Source organism: Podarcis liolepis (genome assembly GCF_965112155.1).
Source record: "Podarcis liolepis genome assembly, chromosome: 2".
Taxonomy (NCBI): domain Eukaryota; kingdom Metazoa; phylum Chordata; class Lepidosauria; order Squamata; family Lacertidae; genus Podarcis; species Podarcis liolepis.
In genome coordinates this window covers 116,145,706-116,168,114 of record NC_139555.1, presented here as the reverse complement: position 1 = coordinate 116,168,114, position 22,409 = coordinate 116,145,706, and the positions used below count along the sequence as shown (strand labels likewise).

General features: G+C 45.3%; 2 protein-coding genes across 2 annotated transcripts in view; both read right to left on the bottom strand.

Moving 5' to 3' along the window:
• LOC310701713 (uncharacterized protein) overlaps positions 1-22,409 on the bottom strand; it is an 86,408-nt gene that overhangs the window by 23,885 nt on the left and 40,114 nt on the right. The gene's annotated exons all lie outside the window — the stretch shown is intronic.
• The window catches only part of LOC310701413 (uncharacterized protein), a 27,336-nt gene continuing 21,193 nt past the window's right edge, over positions 16,267-22,409 (bottom strand). Inside the window, exon 4 of the mRNA XM_083492222.1 lies at positions 16,267-21,788. Coding sequence (XP_083348348.1) covers positions 20,485-21,788 — 1,304 coding nt within the window. The 3' untranslated portion in view covers positions 16,267-20,484. The remainder of the gene's footprint in view (positions 21,789-22,409) is intronic.

Below are 22,409 nucleotides of genomic sequence, written 5' to 3'. Positions count from 1 at the left end.
CCAAAAGCACAATATAACCCAAAACACACACACCATTTGGGAGGGAGGACCAAAAAAATATAAAAATCGTTTTATTATTTTATTACTTATTTTTGCAGTTCAATCGACTGTATCTATAAATTTTATTGTTTATAGCCAATGGCCACCACAATACAATATGAGCACAAATCACACAGCTGCAAAACAAAAGACATTGCATGCACCAGACCAGGATAAATCTATAGCGTACAAAATTAATTTTCACATTTCTTTCAATGGGAAGGATATAGGGCAGCAGAGCCAAGGTGGTGGGGTCCAGATTAGAGTTTCTATCATCCTTGACTGTCTGCCCTGCTGGCTGAAGCTGATGGGAACTTGACAACAACATCTGGGGACATCTCAATGACTATTTTGTGATATACAAAATCTTCAAAGAATTAAGACACTGATCCAGAAGAGAATGAACTGAGAAGAGGCCCCACTGAATTCTCTGAAGTGAAACAGAGGAAGATCATTACATAATAATAATAATAATAATAATAATAATAATTTATTATTTATACCCCGCAGACAGACAGACTTTAATGTTGTATACAGTGTATGGTTGGGGAATTGAGAGATGGGGAGAGCAAGAGGGGGGGAGGGGTAGTACACTTTCATTATTTTACAAAGTTCATATGCAAGGTGTTTGTGTCAGTGTGACATGGCTAGGTTCTCTTCCTTTTCATTTATTAGTTTTCATTGGCAGTGAGAAAGATCGGGGGGGCAGGGCATAATTGGTTGACTGCAGTAAAGGTGGTGGAGGCTGAACCATTTTGAGGAAGAGATTGTTGTAATTCTTGGTTCCATAAAGTTCCATAAAGACTTCACTGACTACATAAAAGCCTTTGACTTCTGCTTCACTGACTACATAAAAGCCTTTGACTGTGTCGACCACAGCAAACTATGGCAAGTTCTTAAAGAAATGGGAGTGCCTGATCACCTCATCTGTCTCCTGAGTGTTATGGAAAAATCTAGGTGTGAGGCTGTTCAGTCAAACCAGCTCATTGGGAAGAGCCCGCGGGTCCCTTGCAGAATAAAGGAAGGAATCCAGTCACCAACTGGAGCAAATAGCTGTAGACCAAAGTTTATTGCGCAACAGGTTCAAAGAGGAATTTTGGACCCCAAGCATGGGGTGACAAAGACTTTTAAAACTTTCCCACCATATCCCAGAATACAGTTCGTAGAGCATCATTGCTATATGATTGTTACATCACTGACATGTCACAATAGCAGAGGGGTAGACAGGGGTTACACTAGTCTAACCTTGGCAAACATGTCCAGACAAGTCCTTGATAAAAGATTAGCATAAGCATGCCCATGTCAGGGCAAGACTCAGGTATCAGATTAGCATAGGCAAACACCTCTGAAGTCGCATCACCCAAAGTACAATAGAACTTCCTTTGCATGTCTGGCCCCTTGGCACGTTTGGTGATAGGATTAGGCTTTCCTTGGCCCAGCTCAGCAATTCTCACCCCTGGACACTTCCTGGAGTCCTTTTTCAAGGGGAAAATAGCTTTGGAATGGAGGAAACTGGCAAAGGTGTTGATTTTATATTATTTTTAAAGCTAGGTGCCGTATTTTTCGCTCTATAAGACGCACCAGACCACAAGACGCATCTAGTTTTTGGAGGAGGAAAACAAGAAAAAAAGTATTCTGAATCTCAGAAGCCAGAACAGCAAGAGGGATCGCTGCACAGTGAAAGTAGCAATCCCTCTTGCTGTTCTTGCTTCTGTGATAGCTGTGCAGCCTGCATTCACTCCATAAGACCCACACACATTTCCCCTTACTTTTTAGGAGGGAAAAAGTGAGTCTTATAGAGCAAAAAATATGGTAATAGGGGAAGCAGCTCCGTCGGCTGGAACGGAGGAGAGGTCAGAACAAGCTATCCTCCCGGAAGGGGAGGGGAGCCGTGAGAGGAGTGATGTAACGATCAGGAGAAAGGTTGGAAGCTGGGCGGGCGCGCCAAGTTCAAATGTGCAAGCGCGCGGGGAAACGGAGAGCCCAGGGGAGGAGCCAGGTCCCAAAGCCCACAGGAGGGAGGGAGAGCCATCGGGAGATTCAGCGTCAGAGGAATCCAGGAGGGGCGGAACTCCAGCGGGCAGAAAGACCCTGCGGAAAAGGAAAGACAGGAGGAGGTGGAGCAAAGCAAGCATCTTAAACTGGTGCAGGGGAGGGACTGATTCAGAGGGGACTTCAGCGGTCTAAGCATAACAGACGTGGGGCTGCACGCCTCAGCTGTAGAGCGGAAAATGAACTGCAATAAACATCTCTGTATATAAAGTGAAACTGGCATTGGTCCTTTGTGAGCTGGGACCTGAGGCAGCCCTGACAGTAAGTCCCCTCTCAAAAAAACCGCAAAAAATTTTTTTTGCAAGCTCACGAAGGTTGGCAGACATGACCACTGAGGAGCAACTGACAGCCCTGCGAAACGCAGTCACGGAGCTTTCCACTGCGGTAGTGGTCTCCAAGCGTAAGGGAGAAGAAGCAGAAGCGCTATGCCAGGATCTGCAAGCCAGGTGGGAACGTGCGTGCAAAGAAGGGTTCCCGGGGTCCAGGTCAGAGGGAGTTGGACTCGGCCGGTGGGGGGGGGGCAGTTTAGTAGCCCACTTCGATGGGAACCTGAAGCATTATCCCAGTTTCAGAGCTGACGTTGTATATGCGCTGCATTTGCTTCGGAAGGGTTTTAGAGATGAGGAGGAGAAGGTGGGCTTCATTGTATCCCACTTGCATGGGGAGGCTAAAGCCTGGCTGCGCAATTTATGGCGCGAAGATGGTCCTGCCCGCAGGGATTCTGACGCATTTATCGCGGCCATGGACGCTTGTTTCCAATCTACCGTGGACATAGATGTGGCGCGGCGGGAGATGCATGGATTGCGGCAGGGCAAGGCTACAGTACGTCAGTACCATTCCCGCTTTTTTGCATTGCTGAATGTGCTGGGCTGGGAGAAGGACTCCGTGGCAGTGAGAGATTTGTTCTGGGAGGGACTCAATGGCTCCATAAAAGATGAGTTGGCAAGGGGGGACAGACCTCAAACCCTTGCAGACGTTGTGCAGAGAGCGCTCACGATAGGAGTGCGCCACGAAGAACGCCCTTGGAACAGTGATGAGGGTCGCCAGGTGCGTGCACAGGCTAGAGCGTCTTCTTTTGTTCCCAGGGACCTGGGATGTACGCATCCCTCGCCTCCACTGAGGGAGGGGGAGGAACCAATGGAGCTTGGTGGTGCCAAGGCTCAGACAGCAGCCGGAGCCCCAGCGCCCGGAGCAGTCAAGACTAAGCCTCCTATAGGGAGCAGGAAGTGTTACATCTGTGACAGTGCGCAGCACATGGCCAAAGAGTGTCCCCAGAGGCTCCAGAAGCACACTGCAGCCTTAGCAACAGTAACAGAGGCAGCTCACCACGGAGAGCAGTTTCAGGGAAACGACAATGCCTGGCTGGGAGCAGAGATGCTGGGGCTCAGCCAGGCAAGTCAGTAAAGCAGTCCCCAGCGATTTTGCAGCCTACAGACCCCCTGCCACCCAAGCCAGTGGTGCAGCTCACTGCAACTCTCCAGTTACCCAATGGACTCACCCTGGAAGTCCCTATTACGATTGACTCTGGTAGCAACGCAGCCTTCGTGGGGGTGCAGTTCATCAAGCAGCATCGCATAGCGCTTCTACCAGCCACGCTGCCTTTGAACGTCGTCACAGTCGATGGCAGGAAGCTGCTGGGTGGGCAGGTGGTACAACAAACACCACCCATGGTGATGCAGATTGGGAATCACCGAGAGGTCATCAGTTTCAACGTCACCTGCCTGTCAGACATGCCTATAGTGTTGGGCATGAGTTGGCTGGATAGACACAGCCCAGCATTAGCGTGGTACCAGCGACAACTCACCTTTTGCTCATCCTACTGCGCACAGCACTGCATCCAGCCCGGCCAGGAAGAGGAGGGCCAGGAGGAAGGGCAGCAGCTGAACCTAGGCATGGTGCAAGCGGTGCCCCACAAGTACAAGGGGTTTTTGGAGGTCTTCTGCGAAAAGGAAGCTGACCAGTTGCCCCCCCACCGGCCCTACGACTGCACAATTGACCTCTTACCAGGAGCGACTCTGCCGACTGCGAAGCTGTATTCCATGTCCGAGGACGAAATGCAGGAACTCAGGGAGTTCATAGAGCACAATTTGAAGCGGGGATTCATCCAAGAATCCAAGGCAGTGGGGGGCAGTCCTGTGTTTTTCGTGAAGAAGGACACGCCCCCAAAAAGGCTCATCGTAGACTATAGGGCCGTGAACTCGATGACAAAGCCCAAGGCATTTCCAATGCCTAAGATTGACGACTTGCTCGCGATGGTGCGGAAGGGGAGGATCTTCACCAAGCTGGATCTGCGCGGCGCGTACAATCTCATACGCATGAGGGAGGGTGATGAGTGGAAGACGGCCATGTTTACGCCATTGGGCACCTATGAATACAAAGTTATGCCGTTTGGCCTCCAAAATGGCTCCCATTGTTTCCAAGCCTTCATGCACCACGTGCTAGCAGGACTCCTTTACAAGAAGTGCGTATGCTTCCTTGACGACATCCTGATCTTCTCGGAATCGCCGGAGGCTCACGAGAGTGACGTTAAGGAGGTCCTGCAGAGGCTAAAGGAGCACAGACTCTACGCCAAACTGGAGAAGTGCCAGTTCGACGTAACGGAGGTGGGTTTTCTGGGCTACAGGCTGTCCGACAAGGGACTTGCCATGGACAGCGCCAAGGTCCGCGCGGTGTTGGACTGGAAGAGCCCACGCAATCGGAAGGAAGTCCAGAGGGACTTCCGGTTTGGATCGCCAGCAGTATGGGAGCGTAGGGAAGTTGCTGCTCAACTTCCCCGGACTGCACAGGGGTTTTTGAGGGGGCAACGCAAAGGCACTGCGACCCCCGAAACCCCAAGGGGGGCCCCCTTGGGGGAAGCGTAACCAGCAGCGTCGGAGGGACCCGAAACTCCTTTGAGCCTTCTCTAGACTGGGGTGACTCGGGAGTGACGGATCGAGAGACGCACCATGGTAAGCCCTGCGGACCCCGTGCAGTAATGCCTCAAGCTCCCACTGAAAGCGGCGACAAATCTCCGTAATTTTAAGAGCAACGGCTTTTGGGGCTGTTTAACAAATGTCAGAAGTGAAGATTTGAAAAATAGAGCCCTGGGCGTGTTGGATGCAACCAGATTAAATCAAGGAGCCCGATCTGCATTTCGGAGCAAAGATGGCGCTGGGACGTGAATCGGGAGAGTGAAACAAAGAAACTGTTACTCACCCGCTGTAGAACATAGAAGGGGAAAGTCCCCGCTGGGAGTTTTGCGGGGCAAAGTATCCAAGAAAGAAAGTGTTAATTTAGAAGAAAGACTTTGGAGACTTTGTATCGAGTGGAGTGCTGGGAGCGAGCCCAGGAGGAGTCCTAGGGGAGCTATGAGAAGACTGAACGGGGGTGGCGAATAGAGACGAAGTAGAGACGGAGACGGAGGAGGCGGGTGGGAGAAAGGAGAAGATCCAGTTTAAAGCACAGAAGAAGTAAGCCTAACCCCCCCCCGCAAAATCCAGCGAACTTTGATAGCGGTATAAAAACAACTTCAGAGCTCCGTCCCCCCCCCTTCCCTCTTTAGACTTTCCGGTTTCTGCCTGCTTCTGCAGCGTGCCAGCAGCGGGAGGAGAGCCCCGCGTGAACTTCTGCACGTACGCCAGTTTCTATCGCCACTGGGTCGCACTTAAGTTGGAACTTTGATACTTGGCTGGACTTTAACGGACCCAATTATAGTTCCGGAATTAATCTAAAATACAGAGGCTACCACCCCTTCAGTTTTGACTAATCTGAGGAACCCCTTTTCCGTTTTAGAGGTAGTAGAACTCCTGTGTATTACCTCATCTTTGCTCCAAAACTAAGAGTGAACCTCAACCATCACCTCTCTTTGTGGATTACCCAAATCTCATAGAAAGACTTGGAAACCTGTAGAACTCCCACCCTTGCACCTATCCTGTACCTAACCCTTGCTCCCCCCCTTGTCTGCCCCCCCTCCTGCCCCACTCCCCTTTCTCTGTTTTGCAGCTTGGGCTGCTTTTATGGAAACACCAACCTGACTAAAGGGTGAATATTGAATTGCAGACTAAAAGTTAGAATTTCTGGATTAGGCCAAGCAAGTGGCCGAAGTGAGACCAAAAGAAAAACTTTCAAACCCTGCCTTATTTGAATTTGGATTTCCTGCGCCCTTTCCCTGTTGTTTCTTTATTACATATCCCCTTCTTTGCTTCCCCTCACCCCCTTCTTTTTTCTCCTTTTTTATCTTTTCCATCTTCTCTCTTCTCTCTGACCTCCTTTTTTACCAAACTTAAAATCAAAATTTTGTGCAAGGAGCAGGCCAGTAGAGCCTTTTCTTGGAGACAGTAAAAATTACCTAGACTGTGCGCCCCCTAGGGGAGAGTGGTAAGAAACACAAGTTTGTTTATCTTTAAAGATTGGGGAGGGGGGATGGAAAGGTTTGGGCAGATGGCGGGAAGGGACGGGAAAAAGTCGGCGGGAACACCAATAGAGAGGAAAGCCTCAAGACAAGAGGAAATAAGAGACCTAGAGACTTTATGGATGAAAATAAAGGAGGAATTTAAACAGAATGAAACCCACATGGAAAAAAAGCTAGGTGAGATGCAGGAATCTTTCGACAAAAAAATAGAGGAAGCGGTAGGACAATTGTCAAACAAAATTAAAGACCTAACGGTTAGAACAAAGACCCTAGAGGATTCAAATAAGAGAATACAAAGAGAGACGAAAGATCATAGAAGGGAAGCGGAAAAAATTAAGGAAAATTTTGAGGAATTAAATAAAAGTCAAGATCAAGTTTTAGATAACTTAGCTATGATGGAAATGAAACAAAAGCAGCTAAATCTAAAATTCAGAGGATTAGGGGAGGCAAGGGACGAAGACATAAAGGGAAAAATGATAAAAGAACTTGCGAGGTGGTTAGCACTGAGAGAAGACGAAGTTGCGCAAACTATAGAAAACGCTTTTAGAATAAAAATAAGACCAAAACAAAACAAACAGAAAAAGATTTCAGGAGACTGCTTGGTGATCTTTAGGTCGATAGAGATGAGAAACACAATCTTGAGAGAAAGCTATCAGAAGAAACTGATAATTGATGGGAAACCAATTATTATCTTTAAAGAAATACCAATCAGACTCCTTCGTAAGAGAGAGGGATATAAACAGATAGTCAACACTCTGAAAAGGAATGGCATACAACACAGATGGGAATTCCCTGAAGGGATTTCCATTTTTTATAAGGGGAAAAGATTCAGGATAACAGAGATTCAAGAAGTCAGTAAATTTCTCCGTAGATATGAAAAAGACCTCGGGATATTGGTGGAGAGATATGGAGGGAGGGGGGAGAGGGGGGGGGAGAGGATGTGGGTTCGAGGGGGAGGCTGGAAGAAGAGGGAGAAGTGGGGGAGGGGGGGAGGAAGACGAGGAGGAAGAAACCAAGGAGGAAGAGGTAGGCGAAGAACAGGAAGAAGCGGAGAACTAAAACACCCGAATCTAATTCGGTTAGAACCTAAGATTTAAATCGACAAATTACTGATTTGTTAACAGATAAAAGAGATAATGAATCTTAAAATTTTAACATGGAATGTAAACGGATTGAACAAAAAAGCAAAAAGGAATAAAATTGCAAATGTGTTGAAGAAGGAAATATTGGATGTAATTTGTATACAAGAGACTCATGTAGCTAAAAAGCACAAACATGTATTAATAAATAAGAACTTGGGAACAGAATTCATAAACTCCGGGAGAGAGAAAAAAAGGGGAGTGGTAACATATGTCAATGGAAAATGGGAACCCAAACTGATCTACAAAGATGAAGAGGGAAGGATACTAGGGGTCCAAATAAGCTTCCAGGGAGAGAAGATCAATGTGATAAATATCTATGCCCCAAATTCAAATAAATCAAAGTTTTACCAAAAATTAGAACAAGTGTTATTAGAATTAGGAAGTAACAAGATGATACTACTGGGTGATTTCAATGCAGTGCCGTCATTAGAATTGGATAGACAAACAGAAAAGAAAAAACGAAAACAAGGAAAGTTACCGGAATCATTTCAAAGTTTGGAAGAAAATTTGGACTTAATAGATCTATGGAGACACAAACACCCGACAGAAAAACAGTTCACCTTTTTCTCAGAAGTACACAAAAGCTGGGGAAGAATAGACCAAATTTGGGCCTCAAGAGAAATTACTTTAAAAACTAGAAAATGCGAAATTCAGCAGAGAACCCTTTCCGATCATAATTCAATAACTTTAGAAATAAAAGGGAAATTACAAGGAAGCTTTAGATGGAGACTGAACGATTACCTGCTTGACAATGATGAGGTCATTGAAAAAGCTAAAGCCACGTTAAAAGAGTATTTAGAACTGAATCTCAACACGGGAACAAACATAGAAATAGTTTGGGATGCCAGTAAGGCGGTTTTAAGAGGACTCTTCATCCAGCAGAATAAATACAGGAAGAAAATAAGGCAGCAAAAGATAGATGAAATACTTAAACAACTAAGGGAGTACGAGAAAAAACTAACAGAAAACCCGAAAGATGAGCAATCTATACAAACAATAAAAATACTACAAAGACAATACGCAATAATAACGAGCCAGGAAATAGAATGGAAAATTAAGTTAATGAGGCAGAGATATTTCGAATTGGCGAATAAAATAGGAAAATTTCTAGCCTGGCAACTGAGAAGAAGACAAAAACAGAACGTTATAAATAAAATAAGGGTAGAGGAAGAATTAATAACAGATCTGAAAAGAATACAAAAAAATTTCCTTAAATTTTATGAAGAGTTATATAAAAAAGGAGAAGAAGACCCAGCCCAAATAGAAAAATACCTAGAGAGCTGTGCGGGGAAGACCATCACAGAAGAAGAAAAAACCCAATTAAATAGACCCATAAGCATAGAAGAGACTGAGAAGGCGATAAAAAAGATGAAACTGGGAAAAGCACCGGGCCCAGATGGTTTATCGGCCAAATATTACAAAGTCTTGGGCGACCAATTGGCACATCTACTTTGTGAAACCATGAACAACATCTTAAGAGGAGGGAAAATACCTGAGTCCTGGAAGGAAGCCTTTATAACACTAATCCCCAAACCAGACACAGATAATCTGAACACGAAGAATTACAGGCCAATATCGCTACTAAACAACGACTACAAAATATTTGCTGACATCATGGCGAACAGATTGAAAAAATGTCTAACAGATGTAATTAATAAAGATCAAGCGGGTTTCCTCCCAAATAGATTTTTGAAGGATAATGTGAGGCACGTTATAAATATAATTGAGTATTTGGAGATCAATAATAACATACCGGCATCCCTGATTTTCATAGACGCAGAAAAGGCGTTTGATAATGTCTCTTGGTGGTTTTTATTAAAATCTATAGAAAAAGCAGGGATTGAAGGCGAATTTCTGAAGGGAATAAAGGCAATATACTCAAACCAACATGCCAAATTGATAATAAACAATAATCTTACGAACAGATTTAAAATAGAGAAAGGAACAAGGCAAGGATGCCCTCTCTCCCCGCTCTTGTTCATTCTGGTTCTAAAAGTCCTGGCGAATAAAATAAGGTCAAGGTCAGAGATAAAAGGGATTAAGATAGGATTCAAAGAGTTTAAATTAAAAGCATATGCAGACGACCTGATGTTATCCCTAGAAGAGCCGGAAGAAAGCATTGGCAAAGCATTGGAAATAATTGAAGAATACGGGAAATTATCGGGCTTTAAGCTGAACAAAACCAAAACAAAGATGTTGACAAAGAATCTGAGAGATGAGGCGAAGGAAAGATTGGAGAGACAATATGGAATCAAAGTAGCAAAAAAAATTAAATATTTAGGAATTTGGCTCACACCCAAAAATATAAATCTAATTGAGGACAACTATACGCCAACATGGAACAAAGTGAAAAAAGATTTGGATGTTTGGAACAGGGTGAATCTTTCATGGCTGGGCAGGATGGAAGCAATAAAAATGAATATACTCCCTAAAATGCTGTTTTTATTCCAAAACATACCTATCATTAGAGGGTCCAAAATATTTAAAGACTGGCAGAAAACTCTTTTGAGATTCATATGGCAGGGAAGAAGGCCAAGGATTAGATTTAAACTACTCACTGATCGAAAGGAGAGAGGAGGATTGGCAGTGCCTAACCTAAAGCTATATTATGAAGCGGCATGTCTCTGCTGGGTCAAAGACTGGATAACTTTAGAGAATACTGACCTACTAGACCTAGAAGGAGCAGACAACAGGTTCGGCTGGCACGCCTACCTTTGGTCAAATAAAGAAAAAGTACATAAAGGATTCTCGAGTCACATTATTAGAGGACCCCTGTATGAAGTTTGGGAAAAAAATAAGAGACTGTTAGAGTGGAGAACACCCTGGTGGCTTTCCCCAACAAATATAGTATCAATCAAAAAGAAAAACCTGGAAGAACGAAAATTGACATACGAAGATCTATTGGTAAGATCCCAGGACAGTTGGAAATTGAGACCATATGAAGAACTGAAAGGGATGTTGACGGGGTGGCTACAATTCCACCAGATTAATGCAAAATGGACAGAAGATAAAAAAACAGGAATGAATGAAAAGAAGTCTAAATTTCAGATTGAAATAATTGAAAGCAATTCCAAGATACTATCTAAGATGTACAACATTTTACTTGAATGGGACACTAAAGATGAAGAAGTTAAAGAAGTCATGGTTAAGTGGGCGATAGATCTGGGGCATAATATAGAATATGAAAAATGGTCAAAATTGTGGAATGAGGGATTAAAATTTACGGCAAGCGCTGCAATTAGAGAAAACTTAGAAAAGATGATATACAGATGGTATTTAACACCAGAAAAATTAAGTAGAATGTACAAAACTGAAAATAAGGCCTGCTGGAAATGTAAAACAAAAGAAGGCAATTTTATACATATGTGGTGGACGTGTGAGGAAATCAAAAATTTTGGAGTCAGATACATGACGAGCTAAAAAAGATACTTAGATACACATTCCCCAAAAATCCAGAGGCCTTTTTATTCGGGATGGTCGGGAAAGAAATTCGAGAAAAAGATAAAACTTTATTCCAATATTCAACAGCAGCAGCCAGAATGCTAATCGCTCAATATTGGAAAAGCACAAACCTCCCAACGGTGAGGGATTGGCAATTAAAACTATATGACTTCATTGAATTGGCAAAAATGACACAAAAAATTAGAAATCAAAAAAATACAAAGTTAAAAGAAGATTGGAATAAATTCATGGCTTATTTTGAAAGTAATTTTAGAAACTTACCAACTACAGCAGGTCTGTTATAAAACTCCCGATGTATAAACTAGAAACAAACACCAGCGGTAAAAACGAAACTATCAAAAGCGGACACCCGAAATCAGTAGGGAAGGAAGTCAAGGTTGTACGCCACAACTTTTTTGTCGTTTTATGTTGTTTACTTTTCCTTTCTTTTAGCTTTTCTTTTTCCTTTTTTTCTTTTCTCTTTTTTCTTTTTCTGGTTAGTAACTAAGTGCCGTGAGACTTTGTTAATTGTTAGTTGTTGTTTCCCCCCCCTCTTTTTGTATGTATAAAAGGAACTTAATAAAAAGAATTTTTTTTAAAAAAAGGAAGGAAGTCCAGAGGTTCGTCGGTTTCGCCAACTTTTACCGCAAGTTCATCAGGGGTTTTGCGAAAGAGACGGCGGCTATCACGGACACCCTCAGTTCCAAGAAGAAGAAGTTCACCTGGACGGACCAGGCGGAGCAGTCCTTTTGGAACCTTAAGAGCCTCTTCGCGTCCGAAGAAAGCTGCTACACGTGAATCCCAACAGGCCCATGCGGGTTGAGACTGACGCATCGGACAGAGCGGTGGGGGCGGTCCTCTTGCAGGAGGATTCGCAAGGGAACTGGAGGCCTTGCGCGTTCTACTCCAGGAAGCTCAGCAAGTCGGAACAGAACTACACCATCTGGGACAGGGAGTTGCTGGCCATTCATGCAGCTTTCAAGGCGTGGCGGCACTTCCTCGTCGGAGCCAGACACACCGTGCAGGTCCGCACTGACCACAAGAACCTGGAGTATTGGCGCATGGCGAAGCTCCAGAGCCAGAGGCACATACGCTGGGCGGAGTTCTTTGCGGATTTCGACTTCAGGATAGAGTACATCCCGGGAGACAACAATGTCATAGCGGACGCGCTCTCCAGGAAGCCGCAGTATCTCGAGGAAGCAGCACCGGTGGCGGCCAAACACATTTTTGCACCGCAGGCGTGGGCATGCGCTTCAGCCGCCGTGGACCTGGACGCGGTGCGTCGCGCGCTGCAGACAGACCCGTTCGCACAATCCAAGATGGAGGAGGTGCGAAGGGGCACAGCGACAGACGACGAGTTCCAGATACGCGACGGGTTGCTAACCCGCAACGGTGCGCTATACGTGCCGGGAGACGAGCTCCTCACGAAGGTCTTGCAGCAGTTGCACGACGCGCCCACCGCGGGCCACTTCGGCAAGGAGAAGACGGCGGACTTGGTAGCCAGAGACTTTTGGTGGCCCCAGATGCGAGGAGAAGTCGCAGATTACGTCGCCAGGTGTGACACTTGCCAGAGGTCCAAACCAGTGCACAGGAAGCCAGCGGGACTGCTGGAACCGCTGCAGACGCCACTAGAGCCGTGGGAGAAGGTGGCGCTGGACTTTATTACTGATCTACCCAGTTCGCGAGGCAAGACGGCGGTCCTTGTGGTTGTAGACCTGTTCACCAAGATGGCGCATTTCATTCCTTGCGCGAAGGTGGCCACAGCGGAACAGACCGCCAAGCTGTTCATAGACCACGTGTTCAGAGTTCACGGCTTGCCACGGTCCATCCTGTCCGACCAGGGTCGCCAATTTATTTCCAGTTTCTGGCAGAAGCTGCTGGGTATCCTGAACGTCAAGATCAACTTAACGTCGGCGAGACATCCGCAAACCAATGGACAAGCGGAGAGGGTCAACGCCATCATGCAGCAGTACCTGCGCTGTTACGCCAATCAAAAGCCTGTGACCTGGGTGGACTATTTACCGCTAGCCGAGTTTGCCTACAACAACACGAAGCACGCGTCGACGGGGGTGACGCCGTTCTTCGCCAACAATGGGCGGCATCCCAGGACCTTCCCGGGGTTGGAGACGACGGCGGAGGGGGAGCCGCAGGGAGCTGAGCACTTGGCCGCCGAATTGCAGGAGGTCCACGAAGAGCTCCGACGACACTTGGAGCTAGCTAAACACGCCTACAAAGTGCAGGCAGACAGGCACAGGAGAGCAGGGGAAGACATCCAGGTGGGGGACTGGGTATGGTTAGCGGCCCAGGCGGTGCCGGCCAAATCGTTAGCTAAGAAGAAGCTAGGCCACAAGCAGCTAGGGCCATACCAGGTAGAAGCCCAGATCAATCCAATAGCCTTTCGGTTGACCCTCCCGGAAGGGTCCAGAATGCACCCGGTCTTTCATAGTTCGGTGCTCACACCCTACAAGGCCCCACACAGGTTTCAGGAGCCAGGGACAGCACCAGACCCATGCAGAAAGTCACCAGAGGGGGGGAGGTCACCGAGGGCGGCGACAATCAACAGTCACGGAAATTCTGGACTCGAGATAGGGGGAGAAGGGAGTAGAATATCTCCTCGCCAGGGAAGGTACCCCAGCCAGCGCCAACAAGTGGGTGCCGGACTATGCCCTGGAGGAACGTCTTCTCAAGGACGAGTTTCATGCACTCTTCCCACACAGACCTATGCCTGCGGATTATTTCGACGACTGGCTTTTTACACCCACACTTTCAGCCAGCACGTTCCAGGGGTTCTCCTCCGCAAAGGAGACGCCGCCGGAATCGAGCCCTCCAAGGGGATCGTGCTCGGGGGTGGACACGGACCGCTCTTACTGGTGGGACGATCAGCCAGAAGTGGGGTGGGGCAGGAGGTGGCTGAGGGGGCCTTGGCAAGCAGTGTTGCCCGAGGTGACGGGGGGAGAGACGGACATAAACGTGTTGGGGGAGGATCCTGGTTTTGAGCACGCATACACTGAGCTAGCAGCGGCGGAGATCGACGTCGATGAGGTTGTTACGGACTGGCCAGATCCAGTTGGGAGGCGGCAGACCACGGGAGATGAACTGTTTCCAGCATTACCCCCCACGGCAATGGAGCACCCGGAACCAGCACCCGAGCAGCAGGAGGGGGGAAGGGGGGGCTTTGAGGGGGGGAATGGATGTCAGGGGTTCAGGGGCAGAGGCACATGGGAGGCAGGAGAGGGAGAACTATTGGGAGGAGTCCGAGGACAGCGAGGAGAAGGAGGACTGTGGCCCAAGGGACTCCATGAGCTTTTCCAGCGAATCGGGGGATTCACAAGAGGGGGCGCCTGTAGCCAGGGCAAGAGGAGCCCCAGGGGGGACTCATCAGGGGGAAAGAGCCAACAGGGAATCCCGAAGCAGCAGCTGGAAATCAGGGCTGGCTTCCCCTCCAGAGCGCAGCGAGGGGGGGGGAGTTCCAGTGTGTCAGGGGAAGCAGCTCCGTCGGCTGGAACGGAGGAGAGGTCAGAACAAGCTATCCTCCCGGAAGGGGAGGGGAGCAGTGAGAGGAGTGATGTAACGATCAGGAGAAAGGTTGGAAGCTGGGCGCGCGCGCCAAGTTCAAATGTGCAAGCGCACGGGGAAACGGAGAGCCCGGGGGAGGAGCCAAGTCCCAAAGCTCGCAGGAGGGAGGGAGAGCCATCGGGAGATTCAGCGTCAGAGGAATCCAGGAGGGGCGGAACTCCAGCGGGCAGAAAGACCCTGCGGAAAAGGAAAGACAGGAGGAGGTGGAGCAAAGCAAGCATCTTAAACTGGTGCAGGGGAGGGACTGATTCAGAGGGGACTTCAGCGGTCTAAGCATAACAGACGTGGGGCTGCATGCCTCGGCTGTGGAGCAGAAAATGAACTGCAATAAACATCTCTGTATATAAAGTGAAACTGGCGTTGGTCCTTTGTGAGCTGGGACCTGAGGCAGCCCTGACAATACCTTTCTGAAGAAACCAGAGGCCTTTCTCCTGGGCATGGTCGGCCAGTTGGTGTTAAAGAAGGATAGAAATTTTTTAATGTATGCTACAACAGCAGCAAGAATACTTATCACAAAGTATTGGAAGACACAAGATCTACCCACCCGGGAAGAATGGCAGATGAAGGTGATGGAGTACTACAGAAACATTGTAAAATTAAGGAATGTTAGAAGGATGCTGGAAGAGTTGGTGGAAGAAGATTGGAGGAAATTTAAAATTTATTTACAGAAACATTGTAAAATTTTTAAATGTTAATGGCATTGAAATGAACTGAAGGGCTTCTAGCAACAAGGTAAAAAATAAGATTGGATTGATAATAGATAAATTAATTGGATATGAATTTGCTGAACTAATTTTCAAAAGGGATACAAAAAAGGGAGACGTGAGGAAGTCAGGAAAATAAGTAAATCAAAGATGAGGAATTAAAAAGAGGGATTTTTGTGGTGTTTTTTAAATGTGCTTTTTTCTTTCTTTTTCTTTTTTCTTTCTTTTCTAAGTTAAACTTTTGTATTTTTTGTATTTTATAATTTTATATTTTTGTGTATGTGTTTTTTCCTTTTTCTGTTTGTTGTTATTCTTAAAACTTAATAAAATATCATTTTAAAAATAAACAGATCATGAATAGGTGAGAATGTAAAGTTACAATATATTAAGATAAATCATTAAGATAAAAGCAAAAATGGAAAGGATTTGCTGAAGTAACTAATTGAACTAGAATACAAAAAAGGGAGGTGTGAGGAGGTCAGGGAAACAAGTAAATGAAAGACAAGACATGTAAAGATTGATTTGTTTTTAATTGTTTTTATTTTTCTGTACTTTGTTTTTTTTCTGTTTTCTTTTTATTTTTGTAATTCTTTGAAACTTTAATAAATATTATTTATTTAAAAAAAAAAAAGAATTATGGTGCTGGAGGAGACTCTTGAGAGTCCCATGGACTGCAAGAAGATCAAACCTATCCATTCTGAAGGAGATCAGCCCTGAGTGCTCACTGGAAAGACACATACTGAAGCTGAGGTTTCAATACTTTGCCCACCTCATGAGAAGAGAAGGCTCCCTGGAAAAGACCCCCCTGATGTTGGGAAAGATGGAGGGCACACGGAGAAGGGGACGACAGAGGACGAGATGGTTGGACAGTGTCCTCAAAGCTACGAACATGAGTTTGACCAAGCTGCAGGAAGAAGACAGGAGTGCCTGGCGTGCTCTGGTCCATGGGGTCATGAAGAATCGGACACAAATAAACGACTAAACAACAACAAACTTGCCAAATGAACCTTATATTGGCCCGTTTGACAAGACCAGCTACCATGTTTGAGTTGTTGTTGTTTTTTGGGGGGGGAGGGGAAAGGCTTAAGCATAATTTGGGGAGGCAGCAAATGGTCACATTTATTTATTTATTTTTAATAATATTTATTAAGGTTTTAAAGGTTACAAAAAGAAAAAATAACATCATATTAAACAACATCAAAAACAACAAAAACAACACATCATAATAGGAAAAGAAAAAAAAGAAAATACAAAAACAGAAAAAAAGTCCATTAAAAAAATAAAACATCGACTCTTCCCATAACTTATCATTTGTTAGCTTGTTTTCTTGACCTCCTCACACGTCCCTTTTTTGTATTCTAGTTCGGTTAACTATTTCAGCAAATCCTTTCCATCTTTTCCAATTTTTGCCCTGTAATTTATCTTAATATGATATAACTTTACTTTCCCTCGTTTCACCAATTAACAGTCTATTTTTTCCTAATCCTTTATAACATTTCTGCTAAAACCACATATGTTCATTCCAATATCTTTCTAACATTCATTAATTTTACAATGTTTCTGTAAATAGTCTTTAAATTTCTTCCAATCTTCTTCCACCGACTCTTCTCCCTGGTCTCGGATCCTGCCAGTCATTTCCGCCAGTTCCATATAGTCCACCACCTTCATCTGCCATTCTTCCCTGGTGGGTAGATCTTGTGTCGCAAATGGTCACATTTAAGAACTGTGGAATCGGTTACCTGTCACATGAGAAACAAGGCCTGATTCCCGCCCCCACCCCTTAATCCTCTCTAGCTATTTGCTGATCCATCAACCCTGATGGAACTAAAAATATTCCTAGTTCCCCGAATTCCTGTCAAAACTATGCCAAGGTGGTGTCAACCATAAATTTTCTCTACTATTTTGAACACATCAGATGAATTGATTCAAATCAATATTCATAAGCATGGAAATGAAAATGCTCCCCTAAGTTTCCTTGGTTGTCCACTTCCAATCTCAGCTCTTGGCAGACTGTTTCTGAACTGGGAGGCATTGGCTGGTTCCTGTCACCTGACAGCTGGAGGTTTCCAGAGAGAGAGAGAGTGCAGAGTGCTGAGGAACCAGATGCTGAAACTTCAGCTAGAGTTCAACAACACAGGTGCTTGCTATATGCAATTTGGAGACAAAGAATCCTTTATTTTCAGTCAGATTCAGAACTATTTCCTGTCTTCTTACCTATGAATTACATTTCTGTTCCACACTCCCCTCATGAAGCCCACCACAAGATATATTGCTTTCACGCACACAGCAACCCTGCGAGGGAGGTTTCGCATAAAGATGGTGACCAGCTTTAAGTTGCCCAATCGGCTTCACAACTGAGGAGGGATTTGAAATGTCCCTGGCATTTGTGGACCTAGATCCTTGGACTCCAGCTCCCATGAGCCCCAGCCAGCGTGGCCAATGGCTAAAGAAGACGTGAGTTGCAATTTGACATCATCTGGAGGGGCCACAGGTTACCCAACAGGTCCGTTTTCAGCACCTTGACCTTCTCCTGGTGCAGCTGCCCTTGGAACTCCTGGTACTGGATGTGCTTCGACTTGTAGTGCCTCTGCAGTTTGGCCTTCCTCAAATCTATCTTCCTCTTCTTGTGGAAACATTGATTGTGTCCAGAAACAGACAATTAGGCAGACGAAGCTGTTCTAATATGGGAGTCCTATGCTGCCTATAGCCAGCCCTGGTCAGCAAAGTGTCTGCAGCTCTTTGAGCCATTGAAGTTTCTGAGCTCTTTTCAAAGGAAGCCACAGGTGGTGGTTGTTTAGTCGTTTGGACGTGTCCGACTCTTTGTGACCCCATGGACCAGAGCACGCCAGGCACTTCTGTCCTCCACTGCCTTTCCGCAGTTTGATCAAACTCATCCTGGTAGCTTCAAGAACACTATCCAACCATCTCATTCTCTGTCGTCCCCTTCTCCTTGTGCCCTCCATCTTTCCCAACATCAGGGTCTTTTCCAGGGAGTCTTCTCTTCTCATGAGGTGGCCAAAGTATTGGAGCCTCAGCTTCACGATCTGTCCTTCCAGTGAGCGCTCAGGGCTGATTTCCTTCAGAATGGAGAGGTTTGATCTTCTTGCAGTCCATGGGACTCTCAAGAGTCTCCTCCAGCACCATAATTCAAAAGCATCAATTCTTCGGCGATCAGCCTTCTTTATGGTCCAGCTCTCACTTCCATACATCACTACTGGGAAAACCATGGCTTTTACTATACGGACCTTTGTTGGCAAGGTGATGTCTCTGCTTTTTAAGATGTTGTCTAGGTTTGCCATCGCCTTTCTCCCAAGGAGCAGGCGTCTTTTAATTTCGTGACTGCTGTCACCATCTGCACTGATCATGGAGCCCAAGAAAGTAAAATCTCTCACTGCCTCCATTTCTTCCCCTTCTATTTGCCAGGAGGTGATGGGCCCAGTGGCCATGATCTTCGTTTTTTTTATGTTGAGCTTCAGACCATATTTTGCGCTCTCCTCTTTCACCCTCATTAAAAGGTTCTTTAATTCCTCTTCACTTTCTGCCATCAAGGTTGTGTCATCTGCATATCTGAGGTTGTTGATATTTCTTCCGGGAATCTTAATTCCGGCTTGGGATTCATCCAGCCCAGCCTTTCGCATGATGAATTCTGCATATAAGTTAAATAAGCAGGGAGACAATATACAGCCTTGCCGTACTCCTTTCCCAATTTGGAACCAATCAGTTGTTCCATATCCAGTTCTAACTGTAGCTTCTTGTCCCACATAGAGATTTCGCAGGAGACAGATGAGGTGATCAGGCACTCCCATTTCTTTAAGAACTTGCCATAGTTTGCTGTGGTCAACACAGTCAAAGGCTTTTGCATAGTCAATGAAGCAGAAGTAGATGTCTTTCTGGAACTCTCTAGCTTTCTCCATAATCCAGCGCATGTTTGCAATTCCTTGTAGAATTTTAAGCATAACCTTGCTAGCGTGTGAAATGAGTGCAATTGTGCGGTAGTTGGAGCATTCTTTGGCACTGCCTTTCTTTGGGATTGGGATGTAGACTGATCTTCTCCAATCCTCTGGCCACTGCTGACTTTTCCAAACTTGCTGGCATATTGAGTGTAGCACCTTAACAGCATCATCTTTTAAAATTTTAAACAGTTCAGCTGGAATACCATCACTTCCACTGGCCTTGTTATTTGCAGTGCTTTCTAAGGCCCATTTGACTTCACTCTCCAGGATGTCTGGCTCAAGGTCAGCAACCACACTACCTGGGGTGTACGAGACATCCATATCTTTCTGGTATAATTCCTCTGTGTATTCTTGCCACCTCTTCTTGATGTCTTCTGCTTCAGTTAGGTCTTTACCACTTTTGTCCTTTATTATGGTAATCTTTGTATGAAATGTTCCTTTCATATTTCCGATTTCCTTGAACAGATCTCTGGTTCTTCCCATTCTGTTGCTTTCCTCTATTTCTTTGCATTGCTCGTTTAAGAAGGCCTTCTTGTCTCTCCTTGCTATTCTTTGGAAATCTGCATTCAATTTCTTGTAGCTAAAGTAACTCCTACGCAATGTGGCACCAGACTGCTTTCTTTTTTTTGTAATTATCTGTTTGTTTTAAATTCTATAGCTTAAATTCTCTTGATGCTTGTTTTTTTGAGAAGGGCCTCTTACAGTCACAAAGAAATGATTTTCAGTGCAGCTCCATAACACTGATTGCGCCCTCACACTGCCCCTTTTTGTGTGGGGATTTGGATCCAGAAAAGGAGCAGACAGGGAAAGGTTAAGCAGAATCCCACCCACGCCCTGCGCTACCCTTAGGTGTGCTGAGCCTTCACCTGCTTCATGACTCCACCTTGCATGAGAAGGCAGGATGGAGCTCCAGGAAACAGGAAGTGGTCCTTCAACCACCCAGGACATCTCACCATCACAGACAGATCCAGTCTCCTGCTGTGGAGTGAGGAGTGGCCCTGGGATGGCATAGAGAGGAGGGGAAGGGGCCAGGGACAGAAGGGATGGCAGGGCTCCAGATGCTCCCTTGGACCCCTCCCCTGACACCAAGGAGAGCTCCTCTTCTGGGGCTGAAAGCATTGGTGTGGTTTGATTTTATCAGTATTGCAGGGAAGCATAGAAGGAAAGGTAAAGAACTATATGGTTTATTAAAGTATCTGTGATTTTTCCTCTGTGTGAGTTCGTTGATGTCTTCTAAGTGCTCCACTTTCACTGAAGCTCTTTCCAGATTCAATACATTTAAATGGTTTCTCCCCCGTGTGAATTCGTTGGTGTACTCTAAGTTTTCCACTATCACTGAAGCTCTTTCCACATTCAACACATTTAAATGGTTTCTCCCCTGTATGAGTTCGTTGGTGTATTCTAAGTGATCCACTAACACTGAAGCTCTTTCCACATTCAACACATTTAAATGGTTTCTCCCCTGTATGAGTTCGTTGGTGCATTCTAAGTGTATCATTTCGACTGAAGCTCTTTCCACATTCAACACATTTAAATGGTTTCTCCCCTGTATGAGTTCGTTGGTGTATTCTAAGTGCTCCGCTTATGCTAAAACTCTTTCCACATTCAATACATCTAAATGGTTTCTCCCCTGTGTGAGTTCGTTGGTGTATTCTAAGGTCTCCACTTTCACTGAAGCTCTTTCTACACTCAAAACATTCAAATGGTTTCTCCCCTGTGTGAGTTCGTTGGTGGATTCTAAGTTTTCCACTTTCACTGAAGTTCTTTCCACATTCAGGACATCTAAATGGTTTCTCACCTGTGTGAGTTCGTTGATGTATTTTAAGGTGTTCATATCGACTGAAGCTCTTTCCACATTCAATACATTTAAATTGTTTCTCCCCTGTATGAGTTTGTTGGTGTTTTCTAAGTGTATCATTTCGACTGAAGCTCTTTCCACATGCCGTACATTCAAATGGTTTCTCCCCTGTGTGAATTCTTTGGTGTATTCTATGACTTCCACTATCACTGAAGCTCTTACCACACTCCATACATTTAAATGGTTTCTCCCCTGTGTGAATTCTTTGGTGTATTCTAAGTGATCCACTAACACTGAAGCTCTTACCACACTCCACACATTTAAATGGTTTCTCCCCTGTGTGAGTTCGTTGGTGTATTCTAAGTGATCCCCTATCACTGAAGCTCTTTCCACATTCCAAACATTGAAATGGTTTCTCCCTCGTGTGACTTTGTTGGTGTCTTCTAAGTTTCCCACTTGTACTGAAGCTCTTTCCACATTCAATACATTTAAATGGTTTCTCCCCTGTGTGAGTTCGTTGGTGTATTCTAAGTTTTCCACTTTGACTGAAGCTCTTTCCACATGCCGTACATTCAAATAGTTTCTCTCCTTTGTGACTTTTTTGTTGTATCCTCAATTTCTTTGTTTCCCCCCATAAATTCACATGTGGCTCCATAGAATTCTGAATTTCATCTTCCTCACCTGTTTGGGAGTCTGGGAGGAAAGAGAATCCTGTTAGACTTTCAAGAAAGACAAAAAGGGAACTGAACACATGTCAATCCCAATCTGCACCTTCTCTCATTGTAACACCTTCATTCTCCACTATCCTCTCTATGTTCCAAATTTTACGAAAGCTGATGAGATAGTGGCAAGAGCAACACATGATCACTCCATTCAAACTTAATAAAGCACCATCGTTTTATAATACAGAACTATGGTGGAATTAGACACATCTATTTTTTCTTTCTGAAGTGAAGAAATGATCTCAGGCTCAAGTAACAGTATTTCCCTTGTGAAATAAATAAAACTTAAGTGCTACATGTAACTGTAGAAATATTGCACTATATTGGAACCTAAGAAGAGCCTGCTGGATCAGGCAAAGGCCCACCTAGTCCAGCATCCTCTTCTCACAGAGGCCAACCAGATGCCTGTGGGAAACCGGCAAGCAGGACTGGAGCACAAGAGTCTTCTCTGCCTTCCTGTGCTTTCCAGAAACTAGTATTAAGAAGGATTATTGCCTAGGACCCCGAGGGCAGAGCAGAGACATCAGTCTTATCCTTTTCTTCAAGCTATCCCTGTTGCTGGCCGTCACTGTCTCCTGTAGGATGGATTCCA